General features: G+C 45.3%; 1 protein-coding gene across 1 annotated transcript in view; it reads right to left on the bottom strand.

Annotated features, from left to right (window-relative positions):
- Positions 1-1,245, bottom strand: part of LOC101846816 (alkaline phosphatase) — a gene marked incomplete in the record, with an annotated part of 63,914 nt that overhangs the window by 11,936 nt on the left and 50,733 nt on the right. Inside the window, 1 exon segment of the mRNA XM_013083028.2 lies at positions 65-231. Coding sequence (XP_012938482.1) covers positions 65-231 — 167 coding nt within the window.

The raw sequence follows: 1,245 nt of genomic DNA on the forward strand, positions 1-1,245 counted from the left end.
CACACACACACACACACACACACACACACACACACACACACATGAAAGCTCGACAGTGACTCACGCTGATGTTTGGGTTGTTCTTGACGAGCTGTGCAGCGATATCCAAGCACTTGGAGTTCTCAGGCATGTCAGAGTCCGCCTCCCAGTTTCTCTCGGGGGTGTGGGAGTAGGAGGCACCCGGGGTGGCGTGGGTCACTCTTGTCGTGGTCACCACGCCCACAGACTTGCCTGAAGAAGAACATATTTTTTATGGTATTTATTGTGAGGCAGCGTGGTGAAATCAAGCGCTCGTCAAAGTAATGAAATCGAAAAAACTGGCATTTCTATCGCCGTTGCATAAATTTTGTTGATCTTTAATTCATTTATTTTATTTTTTTTTGGGGGGGGGGGCAACACGTTTTATGCCCATTTAAAAACACGCGCCGATTTTGTGTTTGCTGAAAAACGTTGATTAAAGTCACAAAAGGGGACTCTCGTGGCCTAGATGATAAGGTGTTCACCTCTCATTCAAAGGTCCCGGGTTCGAATCCGGGTAGCGACGAAAAAATGTTCTTCTCTTAAATAGTCTCCTATCACCTTCTTTCCTTCTCTCTTGAAATATTCTGTCGTCTGCTTTTGTCTTCACTTTCTTCCTCCACCCCCTCACTTCATAAGCCCCCTCCACTGGGCTCCTGACTCTTTCTGCAGCCTTGCTACAGCTACTCCTTGGCTCCGTCTTACGGCTGTGTTTCAGCCACACCCCTGATCTTCTAGTAGAAGAGATCTACTCCTAGCCTTCTCGGACAAGGGCGAAAAATCTCGGAGGTTCCGTGTGCACGTTGTGCGCGTTGAAGATCCCTTGGTGGTCCAAAATAGATAAGAGTAGGCTTCGATCGCCACCCTGGCAAAATTCAAAATTTCCTACTAATTGAAAATGTTTGGTGTGTCCCGTGAGCGCATGTGACCGTATGCAGTTGCAAGCGCAGTAAAATAAAATAGTAAAATTGATTTTGACATATTGTTTTTTAATCACCTTGTATTATAGACTGTAAATCACCTTCCGTTTCACTGCACTGCACTGCACTAAATGACATCAAAGCTAGGCTTATCCCTAAATGCCCTAATATTGATAATACACTCTATGGAACATCACACACCCTGATTTTATCACTTCATGGCATTGGGCAGAAGGGTGACAGCTCATTTGTTTGCTGGATCGATAACAACAACAGCAACAGCAAAAACGACCACCAAGACAACAGC

Source organism: Aplysia californica, unplaced genomic scaffold (genome assembly GCF_000002075.1).
Source record: "Aplysia californica isolate F4 #8 unplaced genomic scaffold, AplCal3.0 scaffold00206, whole genome shotgun sequence".
Lineage (NCBI taxonomy): Eukaryota > Metazoa > Mollusca > Gastropoda > Aplysiida > Aplysiidae > Aplysia > Aplysia californica.